Here is a 17,157-nt window from a genome sequence, read left to right on the forward strand (position 1 = left end):
GGGGGGGGTGCCCACGGGCGCGATGGATGCTCCGCTAGCTTCTCAGTAAGGAGAGTCTGGGTAGCTGCGTACTGCGCCTGAGTGATGCCTGCCTGGACGAGTGCCGAGTGATGTGATGCTGAGGTCTGGAGCGGTGCCTGCGTCATGGCATTATCTCGTTCCTCTGCTCTGGTCCCTCGGCTGCGTCGCCTGTGCAAAAAGTCACCGCTCAGATGCAGCAGCCACGCCCCCGCGTACGCCCACGTCGGCGACTCAATTGCTCATCTCGCTCTTGTGCATCGCTCCAAGCTTCTAGGGTTCATGGCAACAGGGGGGTCTCCCATGTGCCGGGGTTCTGAGGCGATAAGATGCATCGAGCGGGCAGGCACTGGGCCCGTGGCGTCTACAACCAATCACGGCCTGGGATTAGCACAGACAACAACTGGCACACCAGGGGAACCCTCTCTGCGTGCGTCGCAGCCCACAACCACGGCCGCTGAATGCCGATGCAGCACTGGGCATGCTGGGCTGTTCAATGCACAAGGTTCAAGGAGCGGTGAGCTTTGCCAGGGGGAGGGCACCGGTTGCCATGCACTCGCACCCACGCTCTCGGTGTCGGCCCTTCCGAGCGCCTACCAGCCTACCAGCGTGCAGCGCTTACCGGCTGCCCTCGGTGTGTGATAGGCAAAGTTGCATGGCTGAATACCGGCGCTCTCGCCGGCTATCACTCAGCAAATGCAAGCTCGATCTGCAGCATCACTAGGCCCGGTCGGACCAAACGCCTGCAGATCAGAAGGCACACGCTCCGCCAGAGCCCCGGGGGGCGCACGAGCACACAGGAGCATTGTCCGGCTCGGCTCGGCTCGCTCGTCTGCACTAGTAGGCAGCTGAAACCCCCCATCGCTGACTACAGCCCTCGGCGCTCACAGCAGAGTCATCTGATGTAATACTTGCGCTTACGCTTACACCTGCACTCGGCCCGCTCGCACAAGCGTACACAAGCTTACTCACAGGATGGTCGCAACTACCTTGCGCCCCTCGCCGTGGCCTCCCCAGCCGCTGCCAGAGTACCGGAACTGTGATGTCAGCGGCGGTTCCTACGATCTCGCGATCTCTCGGCACTCTCGGCGCAGCGCCAGAGCTACAAGTAGCGGGATCAGTCCAGATCTTCCACCATGGGCGCCGTGGGCGGTGCCATGTCTTGGACAACCCGACTCGGGGGCCATGCCGGATCCGAGATCACTAGAAAGTCACCGGTGTACGGCTGATACAACGCTCCAAGTAGAGTTACGGGCAGAGCAAGTCATGACCGGCAATGCTGTGATAGCCATAAAGTGTACTAGGCTGTTCACGTGCACTGCTGCATCCATGCTTGGTGAGACCGCAGAAGCCACTTCCATTGTTTCGGTGACTGGAAGACGGCCGTAGGCGGGCATGCCGGCTTTGTCATCCATTGTCTGAGACAGGAGGGGGTAAGCTGTGAGGCATCTACCCCTGCAACACGGAATGCAGCCACGCCATTGTACCGCAATCCTGGCTCCGACTCTGTCGGCGAGCGAACGTGTCTTCGGGCAACATCGACGCTCATCACCACTCCAGTCAACATTGTCGATAGGATACTGAGCATACAGCCGTCGCAGAGGGTGGCGATACCAGGTGTCCATCATGGCTTGCGCCCTGCTCGCTTCCGTCGCTTCTCTCGCTGCTCTGACCACTCGGTCCCGCCACTCAGGTCGCTTGCGACTCACCTCGGCGAGATAAATGCCCTGCCAAGTACCAAGGACGAGCTTGCCGTCGCGGATGGGCAGCGTAATCGAGTTGCCGATGATGGACGTCTTGAGGTGGGACACCGAGTCGCTTACTGTCAATACTACTCTTCCTCTCACTCACTCAGGTCCCTCATCCGTGTGCTGCCACGGGAAACTTTCGGGAACGATCTTGTCCATCCTAGCGTCAGCGGTGGCGACGGCAGTTGCTTACGCCATATCCATGTCTGCGTGTCAGCGAGCTCGCCCGAAAGGAAAGACTTACCGGTCCTCACGTCACTGCCGCAAGTTAGCTTATCTCGGCTCATTGTTCCTCGGGATTGCTCTCCCGGTGACGTACGGGTCACAGTTCTCGTTGACCTGGGAGTCAGCTGAGACCCTAAACAGCGAGCTGAACGCTGTGATAACGGAACATCTCTCCGGAGCTTGAAGCGGCGACGAATCTATAAACAGGTGTCGGGAATTAACCCGACAACAATGACGGACGGGATAACTCACGGTCAGACCGGCACTGGTGTGCATGCAGTTGAGCGTAAAGATGCCAATCTTGACGCCCTTCAGGCCGGCTTCACACTCGCGGACGACCTCGCGCGTCACCAGGTGCATACCCTTCTTGAAGTGAGGAAGACGGCTGTTGTCAGCTACGAGACTGCGACTCCCAGCTCACAATTCCTTCTGCCACGGCATTGTGCGTCTCTCTCTCTGTGTGTATATGTCCGTGATATGCTTAGATAGGTAAGTCCTCGTTTGGCCTCGAGACAAGTGATGTTGCAGGAGGAAGACTCGTGAGACTGGGGGTGAAAGTCGTCGAAGCCATCGTCAGCAGACATTTCGTCATAACTGCGGTGGAGGAAGGCACCTCCACCCACAGGTCTCCCACGGGCGCTACTACGTCGATCGACATGAAGTTGGCTGCTCTGTATGCAGCGAGAACAACAGACTTGGATGCTGCCAACCTCCATCCACCAACTGCACGATGGTGAGCTTGACGACGACTCCTGTAGCTAACGACAGTCTCTTTCCTACCTCCCGCAAGAGCAGACACCAGGTGCGTCCATTTCCCTTTACCTTCGTTCGGTCCTGCCCTTTGCAGCGAAAGTGTGTCTTCCTCGGCATCACCACTGGCATTGTCATCTCCAGCTGAGTGGCGCGTGAGTTAAGCTGACTCTCAGCCCAGAAAGACGCTCTGTGGGCATTGGCCTGGACCAGCTCCCTAATCTCCGGCGGCGCCGACGGCATCGTTCGCTTCCACGACCCGGCCGACCTGACGCAGGCTCTCGACGAGCTGCCGGCGCTCCCGCTTGCGATCAGCAGCATTTCTGCAGCCGGCGACCGTGCCCTCGCGACGAGTCTGGATGGATCAGCCGCGCTTATCGATGTTGAGGAGAAGAAGTTCATCGACCGCGTCGAGACGGGACGAGTGCCGCCGAAGGCGGGCGAGAATGGTGAGTGGCTTCTTCAGGCGTCTTCCCCGCCTGTTGTGACTTGGCGGGAGCAGCGAGTGAAGTGTGATATGGCTCCGTTTTCGCGGTGTTAGCTAACAGCAGAACTCGCTGCGTACCGTGGTGCGCTTGCGCCAGATGCGGGAAGCTGGGCGTGGACCGGACGCGGAGCTCGTGTCGCTATCCGCCCGGTTGGCGAGGGAGAAGGCGCGCTTGGTGGTGAGGGCTCGGTCGTCGACCTCGGAAAGGGACGCTTTGGCATGAGCGTGGTGTACGTGAGTATCCTCATCTCCTCGCCTTCCCCGTAATTACCCCACCAGCTGTCGTGGGGGTGGTGTAGCTGACCGCAGTCTCCCGACGGCAAGCAGCTCGCGATCGGCATGGAGACGGGCCACGTGCACGTCGTTGATGTCGCTACGACAAGCGTAATTGCGACGTACACTGCGCACGCGATGGCGGTCCGCGCGCTTTCGTGGTCGCCCGACAGCCAGTGGCTGTACTCTGGATCAGACGATGCGCGTATCGTCCTCCACGACGTTCGTGCTGGTGCGGAGAGCGGCGCTTCCGGTGAGGGAGCCGTCGCCATCCTCCAGGGACACCAGGGATGGGTGCTGTCGGTCGCGGCTAGCCCGGACTCGAAGCTACTTGGAAGCGGGTAAGTCAAGCACCGAGTGAAGCGAGGCGCGAGCGCATTCAGTGCCCGAGGTCACCTCTGAGATATCTGAAGCTTTCTTTCAGGTGGGGAAAATAGCTGACGACAGTGGCGCCGACTCGGCAGTCAAGCTGTGGGACGTTGGAGAGCGTCGCGCGGTGTGGAACGGATCCGCCGACGGCGACGTGTGGGGTTTCGCGTGGCAGCCCGAGGTCGAGGGCGCGCTCGCGCCGGGGAAGCAGTTCGCGGTCGCGGGCGGCGACAAGAAGATCAGCCTGTACCGTGCGGCCGGTGCCGTGTAAGGCAATCACCAGGTAGAAGCAGTAGACGAACAGATCTCGATAGATATGCAACGGATGACATTGTATCCCAGTTTTTTTGGGTGCATTACTCTGCTCTATCTACAAGATGCTTCCTCCCCATTAGATTAAGACTTCTCCCCTCGTCTGATCTAGGCCAGGCGACCCCGGACCTGGTCGTTGAGCACGCTGATGCGGTCCCACACCGTGCTTCCATCCAGGTAAAGCCCCTTGAGCCATCTCGTCGGCTCGCCAGGCGTGATGACCGTCTGGTCCCTCGCGACCTCCTCGTCCGTCTTATCCCTAAACGCCGTGCGAGCATGGAGGACACGGTTATTGTCAAACAGCACCGCATCGCCCTCCTGCATCGTAAACTCGTAGCGCAGGGCGGGATCGTCGAGTTTCTCCTGGAACAGGGACAGCGCGTCATAGAATGCGTTCTCGGCCTCGACGGGGTCCACACTCTTCTCCCCTCCTCCTCCTCCTCCTCCTCCTCCGACGAAACGCGTGATACGCGGCATCTTGGACGGCGGCGCTTGGAAAGGCGGAGACCAGAACACGGCGGTCCTCAGTTGCGAGGAGTGCAGGTTGCCCGGCAGGACCGGGTGCGAGTCCGTCATGTAATGCCCGTCATTGTCGTATTCGTACGTTATGCGCTGGTTCTGGAGCAGAGCGTACGCCTCGGGGTTGCTCTGCTGCAGATTGGCAGCGGCCTGGAACGAGTCGACAAAGTACGACGCGCCGCCTATGACGCGGTTGCGCAGGCAGTGCAGGAACTGGAACCGCGGCGGGAGCTGGTAGTAGCTGGGCTGTCAGCTCGCGGGTCATGTACACTTCGAGAAGCTCCGACGCTCCGGCTACGCTCCGGCCTGCGGCCTGCGGCCTGCTGCCTCCGCCTACTCACCACAGATCCATGTGCAGGCCCAGGTTCAGGCTCGTGTACGCCACGTTCTTGCTGTCGGCGACGGACTGGACGTTCCACGTCTCCCCGTAGAACGTGTTGCGGAGGGGCCCGATGGCCTCGGCAAACTCGCGGATGCTGGCGTCCTTGTTCCCCGTCTTTGATGTCGGGATGCCCCGGATCACGGCGAGGCCGTACACCTGCAGCTGCTCCAAGATGCGCAGGAAGACCTCGGGGCGCGGCTGCAGCGGGCCGTCGATGGAGCCGGCCTGCAGGTCCTTGTAGTCTGTCCAGAGGTTCTTGGCCTGCGACTCGAGCTCGCCGGCAGTCCACAGCTGCCGCTTCAGGCCGTTACGCTGGAACGGCCCGCCACGGGGGAGCGGGGACGCGAGTCGGCGCAGCAGCGAGACGGGGTAGAAGGCGCGGTGCTCGCCCTCGAGCTCGGGCCAGGTGACTTCGACTCCCTTCACGCCGTCCTGCTCCGCCGCCTTGATCTTGTCTCCGAGCTCGTAGTTGCGCACCTCGCGGAAGGCTTCGCCAGAGGTATGCGTCTTCTGCCTCGTGCTCGGGTGAATGCACTTCGGGCAGGGGCAGGCGTCGCGCAGCCGCGCGGTCGAGATGCGCGTCAGGCGCGTCTTCTGCGCCTCCGTCTCGTACTTTGCGTCGGCCTCGGCGAGGGGGCCCCAGTACGCCAGCGCTCCGGGCTCGATGGCGACAAAGTCCTCCGGCGTCTCGAGCAGGAGCTTGCCCCCACGCTCGCGCACGCGGTCTTTGGCACGCTCGTGGTGCATGACGTCGTCCTGCGCCAGAGCTTTCGCCTCGGCCGCAGAGAGGGAGAAGGTGTTCGCGAGCGGATTGGCGGCCAGTGTAACCGGAGGCGTCTTCTTCTTCTTCGGGGCCGTGCGCTTCGGCGTGCCGAGGTCGACGGTCAGGACAGAGTCGAGAGCGGGCTGTGAAGCGGGGGCGTTTGAGGAATGCCGCAAGTCGAGCGGGGCGGTCGGCGCCGCAACACGGCGGAGAGCCAGGCGCGAGGCGAGGACGCGCATGGTCGTGTGCTGAGTGTTGGTTGGTGGAGGTGGAGTAGGCGAGAGTCGAGGCGAAAGTGCGAGTTTATATCGACGAGGAAGGAAGCGGAGGTCGCCGTGTCGTACGAGAGAGAGCAAACCAAGGGCGCCTCGATGCAGAGAAGAATAAAGAGATGTAAACCGTAGATAGAAATGGACGCTCGGACTTGGGTTGTGTGTGTGTGTGGGCACTGGCGGTCGGCGTATGAAGTTGCGACTGACGACGCAGGTACAGGCGAGGGGCCCGTACAGGCGAAATGATGACTCCGGGCCGGGGTAGAGCCGGGCAGATGATCGCCGGGGGTCGGAAGTCGGACCTGGCACACGAGAGAACAGCCGATATCGCCCTCGCGTGGGTTTGATTCCGTCTGTCGTTCCTCTCTCTGGCGCCCCAGAGTAAGGAAACACACTGCGGACACCCCCTGACGCGCCGCGCGCGCGCCATGTGTATGAGGGTGCTCACTGTTAGTGCTGCTAGACTGCCGTGCTGCTGCGTGCCTGAGGGGGCCGCGCTTGGCCGCGCAGCCCCTGCGCCCTGCTTCGACGCGTGACTTTATGGCCAAAGGATCTAGGTCCATCCTACAAGCACTACTCCTCGCTTGTCTGATTCTTCGATCTCCTACTTGTCACGATCTCCCTCTCCCATTCCATTCCGACATACCCTCCTCACGCTCACTTCCACATCACACTCGACCAACTCGTTACTTGATACACTCATACACACACATACTCCCTCGACTGCCGCAGCGCCAGCTGCATCGCTACAAGCCATGTCACAGCAGCAGGACGACTCTCAGGCAAGGTGCGTCCACTCAAAGCACTCCTCGTGGACCCTCCAATTCCCTCCCCGCTGGCGTGACCCCTAAATTACAAGATTCAAGATAACACCATGTGATGCGGCAGTGACCATCAAACTGACAGACTACAGAATGCGAGCATTCGAGGCCATGCTCGACAGCTCACGCGGCGTCCTCGAGCAGAAAGTCGAGCTGCACTCGCTCCGTCGCTTATGCGCTAGAGGTGAGCATACACGGCTTGATGCGCAACTGCTGACGGCAAGGTATCCCAGACACGCCGTCACACATGCGACCGTTAGCGTACTCGCTCCTCCTCGGAACACTGCCTCCGGAGAAGAAGCTGTGGAAGCGCACCCTCCGTCGCAACAGGGAGAAGTACTACGTGCGTCACCGTCTCCGGCCACTTATGCTTGAGCCGCCTGGCTTTGCCCGCTTTGAACGTGCCTGCTGACAGCATCAGACGCTTGCCCAGACGTTCATGGACGAGCTCGAGACTGCGCCTCCGGTGAGTTGGGCTGCGTGACATGTTTCTGACCAAGCTACAGCCATCCGAGCCCCTCGAACCTCTCGACGCACTCCTCGTCCGCATCTCGAAGGATGTCGAGCGCCAAGACCTCCCGATCTTACAGTCCGCTACGGCAACGTCGCGATCGACGCCGCTGTCACCGCCACCAGACGGCTCGTCCTTCTCTTCAGGATCGTCGTCGGAAGAAGATGCAGACCAGGAGAACGCCCGGAGACAGGACAAGTCGCGCAAGCGTCAGCGCACACCGCCGCTGTTATCACGCCGCGCGCTGTTTATGCGTCTCGAGCTCATCCAGGCTGGCAGCGCGGGCGGATCAAAGTCCAAGGGCAAGGAGAAGGAGAGCCAAGAGCCAAGAACGACTAGCGCCGGTGAGCAGGAGCCGACTACCCTCATCGGGCAGGCGATGCTCTCCCCGACAGCAACCAGTCACGGCGGCAAGATGCCGACGCCTGGCCTCTCACTCACGATCCCGGGCGAGTCGACGTCCCAGCCCCCGTCACCGATCACGATTCTGCCAGCCACCGAGCCGATCTCGCGCGATGGCACATCTTCCCCGATCCTCGTCTCGGACGCGATCCTGAAGCCCGACACGCACGCCGAGGCTCTCACTCGTCTGCTCTACGTCTTTTGCCGAACGAACCCGCAGTGGGCGTACAGCCCGACCTTCGTCGATGTCATCATCCCGCTCTATCTCGTGTACCTGGAGGCGACGTCGCGCCCGAGCGACCCGACACTGCGCCCTCGACATGCTGAGGAGGACGCGTACTGGGCGTTCAGCGCTCTGATGGGCGAGTTCGGCGACATTGTGTCCGCAACGCCGGGGAAGGACGACATGCTGAACATGGCGTTGGCCAAGGTCGGCCGCCGAGTGCGATGGGCGGACGAGCCAGTGTACAAGGTGCTGTGCGAGCGCAACCTCGATCCGTCGACGCCGCTGTACACGTTTCAGTGGATGACATCTCTGCTTGCGCACGACCGACGCCATCTCCTCCCGATTTGGGACTACATGTTCGCGCAGCCGCCAGCGGTTCCCGACTTCCACCCGAAACTCGACCTGCTTGTCGATCTCTGTGTCGCCATGATCTGCCTCGCTAAGAAGCACATCATTTACCCGCCGCACCAGCGCTCGCCGAAGAAGAAGGGTTTATGGGACGAGGAGAACCAACCGACGCAGATGAGCGAAGCTGAGGACCCGGACATGGCGTTCGTGCGGTGTCTCCAGCTGTTCCGCAACTACCCACTGCAAGAGGTCGGCGGCGTTTATTTGCTTCTGAACATGGCGTTTGAGCTGAACCAGGCGCGACGTTCCGCAGTCGCGGACGGCGAAAACCCGGACGATCCGGAACCATCAGCGTCGCGCGACGAGGCGGGCAACTCGATCTGGGCTTCCGTCAAGCTGAAACAGGCTGCTGCGTCCGCCGCCCAAGGCGCGACAGCGAGCACGGGACGACTATGGTCGCAGGCGTACGAGTCTGACGCCGCCGCATCGATCGCCAAGGCAAAGAGCAACTTCACCGCTTCTTACATCGCCGCATCGGCCAAGTGGAACGCAGCCCCGGCACCGGACTGGAAGGGCATGGCCGGGCGCTGGCTCAAAGGTCGCACTAGGGGTGACGACGAGGGCTCAGTGTCGGGCGAGGAGTTTGAGCACTTCACATCGCTGCCGTCGACGCCGGGCCGATCACCGCGGAACACCATCAACGGCGTCCTGAACGGCGGCTCGCCGGACAAGCGCGGTGTGAACGGCGCACGTAACCGCAGCGACAGCCTTGCATCCACCTCCAACCTGTCGGTTACCAGCCTGCAGGACCGTCTCTCTGGGCTGGCACTGTCGCTTGGTCATGGTGCGCCGCCAGTGCCGAAGGAGGAGCCGCGGAAGAACACTGGTCCGCGCCCTCTGTTGCTGTCGAGCTCTGCTCGTAGGGCGAGCAACTCGTCGACCGGTTCGCGGAGGGATCGCTTCACCCGGAGCCCGTCCCCGAACACGCCTCCTGAAGGTCAGACGCACCTGTACCGCATTGGCAGCCGGAACCCGCCGCGATCACCCAGGCGCTACGTCGTTGACGTGCATGGACGATCGCCGAACGGCAGCGACTCCGAGTTCACGCGGCGCGACTCGGTGAATTCGACGGTGAGCAGTACGCCGTGCGACAGCGACGGGTCGCCTCTGGGGCCCAACTCAGGGCTTGGTATCTCACCCATGAAATTTTCGCCGAAACCAGACACGACGCCCACGATCCCGCAGTCTGTCCTCGACGCCGCGAAAGCCATGGAGGTCTCGATCCCGACGCCGCAGATCGCGCACCTGACGGAGGACGACTACGAGCATGTGTACGAGCCGGCGGAGGACAGCTTCATCCTGCTCGACGCGCTCGAGGCGGACGCCTCGGTGCTGCGTGCGTCGAAGCCGGCGCTCGCGCTCGAGATCGGCTCCGGCTCCGGCATCGCGAGCACGTTCATTGCGACCATGTTCCCGCCAGGCGAGGTATGCGTGCTCTCGACGGACATCAATAAGCACGCGACTGACGCGACCCGCCGCACGGGCGAGGCGAATAAGGTCGCCTTGAACCCGATCCTGGCCAACCTCGTCGACCCTCTCCAGCAGCGCATTTCCGGCAAGATCGACCTGCTCGTGTTCAACCCGCCGTATGTTGAGACGGAGAACGACGAGATGACTGCGACGCAGGCGGGTCGTGATATCGGTGGCGCCTGGGCCGGAGGCAGCTTCGGCATGCAGGTCACGAACCTGGTTTTGGAGCGAATCCCGACGCTCCTTGCGCCTGGAGGACGGTTCTACCTCGTCGCGATCCACCAGAACAAGCCCGACGAGATCATCGCGCGCATGCGCGGCATGGGCCTGGAGTGTAAGGTGAGTCCAGGGTGTGCGAGCGTTAGCACATGAAAGTGGTGGCGAGGGGTGATGGGTGTCGCGCTGGTGTGCCGCTCCAACCAGCATTGAAGTGCAACGCCCCGCTGTCTAGTGCCCTTACTGCAAGCTAACGCCAGACTGTCATGAAGCGCCGAGCGGGCCGCGAGCTGCTCAGCGTGATCCGGATGATCCGCCCCGCGACCGAGCCGGAGGGCACGCGCACGCCTCAGCCGCTGAAGCGCTCCATCTCGCGCGGGAGCAGGCGCGGACACATGCCGCAGGAGTCGGCCGACGCCGACGACGAGGCCGAGGCGTACGGCGAGCTGCTGGACGCTTATGGTGCGTGAGCCTGCGCCGAAAGCAGGCGGCGACCGAAGATGGCTGGGCAGTCAGCTCAGGAGATACAGAGATAGACTTTGGAGCAGCAAGCTTCCGAGGTGTTTAGTTAGTCCCATGTCACAGTATTAGTATCCCCATTGCATTTACCCGGCGGCATCGAGCTTCTAGCGCACGTGAGCACTGTTCGCAATGTTCGCAATGTCTGGAGAAGAATGGTTGAGGAAGGAAGAGGCGAGGTTGCGGAGATATGATAGCTCGGTATTCGGCATTGGGGCCGGGTGGAGGTCGTTTGTTGTGACGGGGGAACACTGGGTGGTGACCAGCGTGCACGCGCACGATATGCGAGACACGGACCCCAGCAGACTCAGGCAACTGCATGCGGCAACGGCTACGTCGCCAGCATCGCTCAGATCTCGTCTAGGTCTGCCCCGTCCTGCCGCTTGACATGTCGTTGGGTCGTCGGTCGGTGCCCACCGGCCCTCCGAAGGCACGCAGGGACCGAGGGAGTACGGTCGGTTAGCGCCGCCAACGTCGGCCAAGTGCGACCCTGGCTGGAGTGATAACCCAGCTGGGCCTGGTTGAGCCGCACCGCGACCAGCACCACACACAACCCGCAAGGTCTCAGCCTTAGTTTCCCGACTATAACTCGCTCTCGACGCTTTATCTGTTCTCGACTCTTCCCCGACCCTCGAATACCTGTGAAGACCGACATGCTCCTCCGGCTCACCGCTCTGCGCTCTGCGCGCCCCTCGCTCTCGCGCGCTAGCTTCCGCGCGCTCTCGACGACCCAGGCTGACCGTCCTTTGGCCGGTATCAAGGTCGTGGACCTCACGCGCGTGCTCGCCGGCCCGACCGCGACCATGTTCCTCGTAAGCTCTCCGCCGTTCTTGCATAGCTGACACCCAGGCTGACCTCGGTGGTAAGTCATTTCGAGTTGTTGGATACTCCGAGCTAACTCGGGATCAGCCGACGTCGTCAAGGTGAGTCCCTCCTTCCTCCTTTCTTGCCTCCTTTATGGCGCCTGACTGTTCTGGACTGGTCCTGGCCTTCCAAGACGTCAGCGTTTGTCGTGAGATGAGGAAGGGAGACGGTGGCGAGGTGCAGAGCTCTTTCACTCCGGGCAATGAGCTGACCGCCAGATCGAATCGCCTACCGGCGACGACACCCGGTCCTGGGCTCCTCCCACCGCGCCGAAGAATGAGAACGGACCCCGCCCCGACCTCCCCGCTGAGAGCGCCTACTTCCTCCAGGCCAACCGTAACAAGCGCTCGTGAGTACCAACTACCTGCCCGTTCGCTTGGCTCTACTGTGTGACTGGGTATTGGCAGCAGCCAAGCGGCGTGATGGAGCAGCAGCTAGAAGAATCGGGCCGTCACAGCTAACGTTGCAGCATTGTTATGAACCTCCGTGCGAAGGAGGCGCAGGACGCGATGCACAAGATGATCAAGGACGCGGACGTCTTTGTCGAGAACTAGTGAGTATGGCTGAGCGGCTTTCCGAAGCTTGAGATGAGCTGACATCAGCGTTCCGGGTAAGCTGGCCAAGTTCGGTCTCGACTGGGAGACGCTGCACAAGATCAACCCGCGCCTGATCTACTGCTCTGTCACCGGTGAGTCACCAGAAGCTGTAGTAGCCGCGTTAGCTGACAGCAGGCTACGGCTCGACTGGGCCATACGCCAAGAACCCCGGCTACGACGTCGTCATTGAGGCCGAGGCTGGTCTCATGCATATCACGGGAGAGCGCGGCGGTACCCCTGTCAAGGTGAGTTGGCAGGCCGAGCAACTGAACTGACGCACAGGTCGGTGTCGCTGTCACGGACATCCTGACTGGCCACTACGCCACCTCTGGCATCCTCGCCGCCCTCATCCAGCGCGGCAAGACCGGCAAGGGCACGCGGATCGAGACTTCCCTTTTCGAGTCCCAGGTGAGCTTTGCCGTTAGTCGTACGAGCTGACTCCAGATCGCCTCTCTCGCGAACATCGGCTCCAACTACCTGATCGGCGGTCAGGAGGCGAGCCGCTGGGGAACAGCGCACCCCTCCATCGTGCCGTACCAGGTCTTCCCGACCGGTGACGGATGGATCATGGTGGCGGCCGGCAACGACGGACAGTTCAAGCTTCTCTGCAACAACGTGCTCGACAAGCCTGAGTGGGTCACCGACGAGCGCTTCGCTGTCAACGCCGCCCGCGTCAAGAACCGCGACACCCTCGTGCCCCTCATCAGCGAGGTGCTCAAGCAGAAGTCGACGCAGGACTGGGTCGAGAAGCTCACCGGCAAGGGACTGCCCTTTGCGTAAGTCATAGTTTCTCTTCGGCTACGAAACTGACACCCCAGCCCCATCAACAACATCGGACAGACGTTCAACCACCCCCAGGCCAAGGCTCGCGGTGTTGTCGAGGAGGTCGAGGTGAGTGCATTCAGCTAGCAGTTGGAGATTCGTAGCTAACCTCAGCACCCGCGCGCGGGCAAGATCAAGCTCGCGGCCGCGGCCGTGACATACGACGGCGAGAAGCTCAAGGTGAGCTGCCTGATCTCGTTCAAAGCTGACAACAGGCCTACCGTCCCCCGCCGTACCTGGGCGAGCACACCGAGGAGGTGCTCAAGGAGGCCGGCTACACGCCAGAGCAGATCGAGGACCTGCGCAAGAACGGCGCGATCGCTTAGACACTACCACAGACATAATATCAAAACTCTCATCACCGGTTACGGACCGACCAGACTCAGTATGCATAGCTCGATCATTTCCTTCTCGGAAGCACGGCTGCTCGGTGGCAACTCGCATGCCCGCAAGAAATGGTGTCTTCCTCGCTGACAAGGGCCTGGACTGCGAGCGGCGCAGCGCTAGTGACGACAAGCTGAGACAGTCCGACCCAGTGGCCGGTCCACTCACCCTCCTGACGCCCCAGATATACTGCACACCTTCCTCGCGACTGTCTTCGTTGCACACTCCCTCACTCCTGCTTGTGCACTACCAAAATCACTGGTGACATCTGACCTTCCAACTCTCACAGCATCCCTCGCCATGACCGACACCGACAAGAACGTCAAGACTGTTGTCGTCGAGGAGACCAAGAATACTGTCGTGAGTGGCACCGGGTTCAATGAAAGCAGGAGCTGACATTGCCTTCCCTCCTCCTTTCACCGCTGGCTGCCTTCCCTCACCCCTCGCACTGACACCACCGACCTCCAGGCCGAGGTGAAAGACGATAAGCCTGCCGACTCGACCGCCGAGGAGAACGCGGGGAAGCCCGAGAAGACCGACGAGCACGCCTCCACTGCCGAGCAGCCTACGAACGACACTGAGGAGGAAGGCGATGAGGATGACACACCTTCCTCGTCCGCTTCCACCGACGCTCCCAGCACTCCGACTGCCGACGTGTCGCGCAGCTCCGCGCTCAAGGCCGTCGAGCCTCCCGAGCCCGTCAAGACTCCTACTCCTCTGTCGCCTCGCGCTGAGCCCTTCGCTCCTGCCCCCAAGCTCGAGGACCTCATCGCCCAGGCGGTCAAGGCCCACGCTCAGCCGAAGAAGAAGGAAGACGACGCTCCTGCCAGTGACAAGGGCAAGCAGCCTGAAGCGCAGACCACGACTCAGAAGGCACCGCCCGTCACTCCCAAGACCCAGAAGCACATCAACATCCCACCCTCCAAGGGTGCGCACTCTGTCGCCGCCAAGGTCGAGGCGGCCGTCAAGGCTGGTGCCAGCGTCATCCCCACTGTCCTCCAGGTTTCGGGCATGCACTGGTTCACGTCGGACGCTGACCTCATCGAGGCTGCCACTGCCGCCGGTGTCGAGGTCACCTTCAAGGACGTCACCTTCCTCGAGCACAAGTGCAACGGCAAGAGCAAAGGGTAAGCTGGATGGCTGCGTGGAAAGCTAACAACAGCACCGCGTTCATCAACTGCCACTCGCCCCAGGCTCTCATCCAGCTCATGAAGTGGTTTGACACCAAGTCCGTTGGGAGTGGGACAACGATAACTGACGTGCAGAGAGTTCCAAGGCAAGAAGGTCACGACCAGCATCTCGTCCAACGTCAATGGCAAGCCTCCCATCCCTCCTCCCACGCACGACAAGGATAACGGTGGTCTCGGCTTCCGCCCAGCTAATATGGGTAAGTCTGTTGTGAACTCAATGTTAACGGCAGAAGAATTGCCCTCGCGTCAGCCACTCCCCTTCCTCCCCACCAACTCGCACGGTGGCGTCAACTTCAACCGCGTCCCTCTGCACCACCGCCAGCAAATGCAGCAGATGCAGCAGGCTGGCTTCCTCAACCCTGTCAACTCTTATGCCAAAACTGGCAAGGCGCAGAATGCGAACCAGAACTACGCCGACTTAGTCCGCAAGCGCGTCATGGGTGAGTTCAGTTACCACGCTTTCGCGCTCAACTAACACCACAGTCAACCAGAACCCCACCTATTACGTCGCGCCCGAGCAGATGTGGGCTACCTCTGAAATGAGTGAGTGGCGAGACCAGGAGCGAGCTGATTCAAGTGGCCCGCGCCGTCCAGATGCCTCGCGCCTCGTACGCCTGATGGTAGCGATCACGCACCCTCTTCTGCTCTCGAACGTTCAGTGCACTTGTTGTTGTACATAGATAGCTCCATAAGATTGTATTGATAAATCATACATGGCTGATATGGCTTGAACTGCAAGACGTCTATGATGGAGGGAGGGTGATGGTATGCTGTGGCCATGCTTAGGCAGCGGTGGCGTTGATGAGGGGGTGCTGCTCGGGCATGTCAGAGCGCTTCCACGGGGCCGTGCGCTGTCCGTCGGCGGGCTTGCGGATGGTGCCGTCCGGGAACTGGGCGACCCATCGGCGAGTGCACGAGTAGCCGTGCCAGTCAAACGAGTCCTTCTCGTCACACCAGCACTTCTGGTCGCGGTTCGACTTGCCCTGCGGGCAGTGCTGGAAGGGCTCGTGGCGGTAACCAATGTCGTCGAACCAGTGAATCTTCTCCTTGGGGAGGAAGAGGGCGGCGGCGAGGGAGTGAACGGGCGCGTCTCCCCAGCGCTCATAATAGAATCCGCCCTGCTTGTCGAGATGCTCAAAGTACTTGATGTAAGCCTCTGAGCGCCAGAAGCGCATGTCGCCAATCTCAAAGTTGCTCCAGAAGTGGCAGAGGTTGTAGTCCTCGCCTCCGTCGTCCGAGATAAAGTCGACCGCATTGCCGTCAACGACGTACTGGGGGTTCTCCTTGATGAACTCCTTTGTCGCCTCCCACAGCGTCGGGATCGTCTCCTTGTACTCGAGCAGCGAGAGCGTGAAGCCGTACACCTTCTCCTGCTCCTGCATGAGGAGGAAGGGGTCATAGGTGAGGTCGCAGAAGAGCTTGATGCCGGGCTCGACGCGCCAGTAGTAGTCGTACGGGAGCACGAGCTCGTGTCGGAAGAAGTAGCCAGAGTTGAACCGACACATGTTCCGGTACGGCACAGAGTGGCCGTAGATAACCTTCATCTTGATCATCTGCTCGCGGCCCTTGGCCGCCTTGTCCTCGTCGATCCAGTCGGGCTGCTCCCAGATCTCCTTCGGGATCAGGCCGTACTTGGTCTCGCCCGACGCAAGGTCGGACGTGTACCGCTTGAACTGGTCGTCGAACGGCTCGTCGTTCAGGAACACCCAGTCGTAGCGCGCCCAGTGGTTGAAGCGGTCCTCGACCTGGCGCATCGAGGAGAGGAACTCGAACAGATCGCTGTTGCGCGCCAGCACGACAAAGGCCGCATTCGCCTTCTTCCGGCTGCTGTTTGCCTCCTCGGCGATACGCAGCTCCTCGGACGTCGGCGGCGATGGCACCGCGGCTTCCGGGATGTCGACGATCGTCTCGTCGGTCACCGAGCTCGAGCTCGAGCCGGGGCGGAGCGCCTTCGGAAGCGTGTGGTCTCGGTATGTCGGGTGGATCGACAACAGCAGGTGCAGCGTCACGAGCGTGCCGACGAACGCAAGCACGTACTTGAGCCTGGGCGAAATCATGGCTCGGTTTTGGGTGGTGGGAAAGGAGGGCTGGGAAAGTCAGCGCCGTCGACAGAGCAGGGCCTCGTTTTAAGTGAAGACAACCTCGTCACAGGTCAACTGCGGACAATGGAACCGTCGCTGCACATACGGTCTGATGACGCGCATGCCGCGCGAGTCCCGCGTCGGATGAGGTTCCGAGGTAATCGGGCGCATAGAAACTCGTGGCTCAAAGATGTTCCGGCGCCCCGTCCCAGAGCCAAGATCTTGTCGCAACGCCGTGACATCGGGCAGCTAGCGAAAGCCAGACTCTCCCCGAGGTCCGAAAGGAGGTACTGCACTGTCGCACAGAAAGGCGAGTCCGAGCACACCATGTGCGCCGATAAGGTTGCATGCGGTACTCACTGGAATCTGATTGAGCGGTGCGTCTAGAGGAGACCAAATCAGCAGCCAGGCGACGTCGAACCAGAGAGGGGGTCGGAGGGGATGTGAGTGTCGGGAATCACGCGAAACGGTCTACCCGCGATCACTGATTTTTCAGTCCGGTCCCGGGAGCGCTTCGCTGTCGTCGTTG

The 17,157-nt window shown here is 61.4% G+C and overlaps 6 protein-coding genes across 6 annotated transcripts; 4 read left to right on the forward strand and 2 right to left on the reverse strand.

Annotated features, from left to right (window-relative positions):
- Positions 1–2,222: 2,222 nt before the first annotated feature.
- On the forward strand, positions 2,223–4,141 carry A1Q1_00175 (uncharacterized protein; the record flags this gene model as incomplete). The annotated part of the gene is made up of 6 exons (XM_014326503.1): positions 2,223–2,433; positions 2,750–2,793; positions 2,923–3,222; positions 3,283–3,462; positions 3,538–3,800; positions 3,865–4,141. 6 exons carry the CDS (start codon positions 2,223–2,225, stop codon positions 4,139–4,141), a joined length of 1,275 nt encoding a protein of 424 aa, XP_014181978.1.
- A 149-nt stretch (positions 4,142–4,290) lies between these two features.
- A1Q1_00176 (uncharacterized protein) lies at positions 4,291–6,085 on the reverse strand (the record flags this gene model as incomplete). Its single annotated transcript, XM_014326504.1, has 2 exons — positions 4,291–4,942; positions 5,043–6,085. 2 exons carry the CDS (start codon positions 6,083–6,085, stop codon positions 4,291–4,293), a joined length of 1,695 nt encoding a protein of 564 aa, XP_014181979.1.
- A 788-nt stretch (positions 6,086–6,873) lies between these two features.
- On the forward strand, positions 6,874–10,740 carry A1Q1_00177 (uncharacterized protein; the record flags this gene model as incomplete). Its single annotated transcript, XM_014326505.1, has 6 exons — positions 6,874–6,905; positions 7,032–7,123; positions 7,173–7,282; positions 7,361–7,405; positions 7,446–10,295; positions 10,408–10,740. 6 exons carry the CDS (start codon positions 6,874–6,876, stop codon positions 10,738–10,740), a joined length of 3,462 nt encoding a protein of 1,153 aa, XP_014181980.1.
- Positions 10,741–11,344: 604 nt separating this feature from the next.
- A1Q1_00178 (acyl CoA transferase) lies at positions 11,345–13,299 on the forward strand (the record flags this gene model as incomplete). Its single annotated transcript, XM_014326506.1, has 8 exons — positions 11,345–11,503; positions 11,774–11,904; positions 12,025–12,108; positions 12,158–12,243; positions 12,287–12,396; positions 12,596–12,927; positions 12,970–13,042; positions 13,189–13,299. The coding sequence occupies 8 exons, from the start codon at positions 11,345–11,347 to the stop codon at positions 13,297–13,299; spliced, it is 1,086 nt and encodes a 361-aa protein (XP_014181981.1).
- Positions 13,300–13,657: 358 nt separating this feature from the next.
- Positions 13,658–15,085, forward strand: A1Q1_00179 (uncharacterized protein; the record flags this gene model as incomplete). Its single annotated transcript, XM_014326507.1, has 4 exons — positions 13,658–13,717; positions 13,826–14,484; positions 14,623–14,987; positions 15,039–15,085. 4 exons carry the CDS (start codon positions 13,658–13,660, stop codon positions 15,083–15,085), a joined length of 1,131 nt encoding a protein of 376 aa, XP_014181982.1.
- Positions 15,086–15,329: 244 nt separating this feature from the next.
- A1Q1_00180 (alpha-1,2-mannosyltransferase) lies at positions 15,330–16,604 on the reverse strand (the record flags this gene model as incomplete). The annotated part of the gene is made up of 1 exon (XM_014326508.1): positions 15,330–16,604. One exon carries the CDS (start codon positions 16,602–16,604, stop codon positions 15,330–15,332), a length of 1,275 nt encoding a protein of 424 aa, XP_014181983.1.
- Between the last annotated feature and the right edge of the window lie 553 nt (positions 16,605–17,157).

Source organism: Trichosporon asahii (assembly GCF_000293215.1).
Source record: "Trichosporon asahii var. asahii CBS 2479 unplaced genomic scaffold scaffold00018, whole genome shotgun sequence".
NCBI classification, from domain to species: domain Eukaryota; kingdom Fungi; phylum Basidiomycota; class Tremellomycetes; order Trichosporonales; family Trichosporonaceae; genus Trichosporon; species Trichosporon asahii.